Source organism: Microcebus murinus, chromosome 4, assembly GCF_040939455.1.
Source record: "Microcebus murinus isolate Inina chromosome 4, M.murinus_Inina_mat1.0, whole genome shotgun sequence".
NCBI lineage: Eukaryota > Metazoa > Chordata > Mammalia > Primates > Cheirogaleidae > Microcebus > Microcebus murinus.
This window is the reverse complement of record NC_134107.1, coordinates 19,396,798-19,399,357: the sequence shown is the minus strand read 5'-3', so window position 1 is coordinate 19,399,357 and position 2,560 is coordinate 19,396,798. Positions and strand designations below refer to the sequence as shown.

The following is a 2,560-nucleotide window of genomic DNA, read 5'->3' as shown; positions in this document are numbered from 1 at the left end:
ATATGTATACCATGGAGTACTATTCAGTTATATGAAAGGTGGTGATATAGCACCTTTTGTATTTTCCTGGATAGAGCTGGAACCCACTTAATTAAGTGAAGTATCCCAAGAATGGAAAAAAAAGTGGCACCTGTATTCTCCAGCAAATTGGTATTAATTGATAACACCTAAGTGGACATATAGGAATAACATTTCTCAGGTTTCGGGATATTGAGTTGGAGGGGATGGCTGTGTACATACATAATGTGTGTGATGTACACCAACAGGGGAATGGACATGTTTGAAGCTCTGACTCAAGGTGGGGGGCAAGGGCAATAGACATAACCCTAACTTTTTTACCCCCATAATATACAGAAAAAATAAATTAAAAAGAAAAGAAAAGAAAAAGAGGAAAACAAGAAAACTAACATACATTTGCCTACTTTGAAATTGTCATGGAATATTAAGAAAAAAAGAAAAATATCAGTTAGTGCTTTTGTCTATCATACCCAATTAATAAGCATTTTATTTGTGTTTATGTGATAGGAGAAATATAAAGATTTTATTGAAAATAATTTTATTACAGAAGCCACTTGGAAACCTGAGACTCAAGAACCTTACATACAGGAATTACTTGGAAGATGTGTCTACATTTGAATGATCTCTTCACTGATAATTATTCAGATAGAATTATTTTCACTGAAGACAAAGTCAAGAAAAATTCAATCACCAGATAAAATGAAAAGTAATCCTCTTTTGAAATCTGCCTTTTGCTTTCTTGTGTCTCTGGTTTCTATTCCTCTGTAGGGGGATGTCAGCTCACTACATCTACAGCTTTGGTACCACTTTGGTAGTATCCTGGTCTCTCCAGTGTTCCCTTAGATTATACTTGAATAAGAGACAACCATTGCTAACTCCCTTGTGGAATCTGCTCCTTCTTCCTATCCCCTAGCTGGTTGGTAGAGGGTGGTAACTTGAACCAAGAGGAACTTATCTGTAAGGATGACTGGATCAATCATGCTCTTTCTCAAGAAATTCACCAAGAGACTCAAATTCCATAGCAGTTTGTAGTGGACCCGCATTAAATGCCCGAGTGATGTGAAACAGAAAGACATATAGTTGAGGTTCTTTAAATGCTCTGGTCTGTGTTCTGCCTCAGTCTCAGTTTTTATTCTTCCTTAGAGAGATGAATATCAGGGTTCCAAACATAATCTTCTTTGAATTCACATAATTTGGATAAATTTCTGTCACTAATTTCTGAGATATTTTTGACGTTTTCGCTCTTTGACTTTATAAAAAAAGTTGAATATTTTATTTCCCATCAGAAACCACCACCAATCTCTTCCATATTTTCCTCACGGCACTCTTTACCTCCTTATTCCTGAAAGTATAAATCAGAGGATTCATCAAAGGAGTCAGGGTGGTGTAAACTATTGCCACGATTTTGTCAGAGGAGAAAGTAGATGGAGGTCGTGAGTATGTATAAATGCATGGGACAAAGAACAAAACCACAACAGCAATGTGAGATCCACAGGTAGACAGAGCTTTTCTCCGCCCTTCAGAACTATGAGTTCTCAGAGAGAACAAGATGACACCATAGGAGACAAGCAACAAGGAGAAGATTATGCTGCAGAAAATCCCACTGTTGGCCACCACAAAAAAGCCAAAGATGTGAGTATCAGTGCAGGCCAGCTCCAGTAATGGATGCAAGTCACAACAGAGATGATCAATGACATTGGGACCACAAAAGGGCAACTGGAAAATGAAGAGTATTTGTATTATGGAATGCAAGAAGCCCCCTGTCCAGGCTGCCCCAATCAGAATGCCACAGAATCTGGGGTTCATGATGGAAGAGTAATGCAAAGGCTTGCAAATGGCCACATACCGATCATAGGCCATGGCTGTGAGGACAATCACCTCTGCCCCACTAAAGAAGTGTTCAGCAAAAAGCTGTATCATGCATCCTTCAAAGGAGATGGTTTTCCTCTCATGGAGGGAGTCCACTATCATCTTTGGGCTGAAGACAGAGGAGAAGCATACATCTAGGAAGGACAGGAATGTCAAGAAGAAGTACATTGGAGATGCTAGTAGTGTGCGATTGCTGAGGATGGTTACTACAATTAGTGTGTTTCCTCCGATGGTGGCAATATACGCAAACAAAAATACAACAAACACTATTTTCTGAACATTTGGATTCTGTGAAAGCCCCAGAAGGACAAATTCAGTTATAAAGCTTTGGTTTTGCATGATTTCCAAGAAAAAGGGGGCACCTCCAACAGTGATCAGCATGTAGCATCTGTAGTTATGACAATGAAAAATTTGCTTCAGTTCCATTTATATTATTATAGTCATCAATAAGTTGGTGCATCCATATACAAAATTATCTTAAGTGTTTCTGTTGTCACTGAGAACATAGAAGTAGAAATTGTTGAAGGCACTAGTGAAAGGTCAGGCAGAATGGTTTGGAGACAAATTATTGAATGCCTTAAAAGAAGCTGAGTTTCAATATGGGGAAGGAAAGTACCCACATGTGGTACAGAAGAAAAACACGTTTTATCCCAAGGGCCAGCTTTGATCATTT

At 38.6% G+C, this 2,560-nt stretch overlaps 1 protein-coding gene across 1 annotated transcript; it reads right to left on the bottom strand.

The window, feature by feature from the left end:
• Positions 1-1,290: 1,290 nt before the first annotated feature.
• LOC105872944 (olfactory receptor 4C15-like) lies at positions 1,291-2,226 on the bottom strand. The gene has a single exon (XM_012767373.2). The coding sequence runs from the start codon at positions 2,224-2,226 to the stop codon at positions 1,291-1,293; it is 936 nt and encodes a 311-aa protein (XP_012622827.2).
• Positions 2,227-2,560: the final 334 nt, after the last annotated feature.

Bases quoted from the DNA above. Each gene is read 5' to 3' on its own strand.
- LOC105872944 (XM_012767373.2), bottom strand. From the start codon at position 2,226: ATGCAAAACCAAAGCTTTATAACTGAATTTGTCCTTCTGGGGCTTTCA.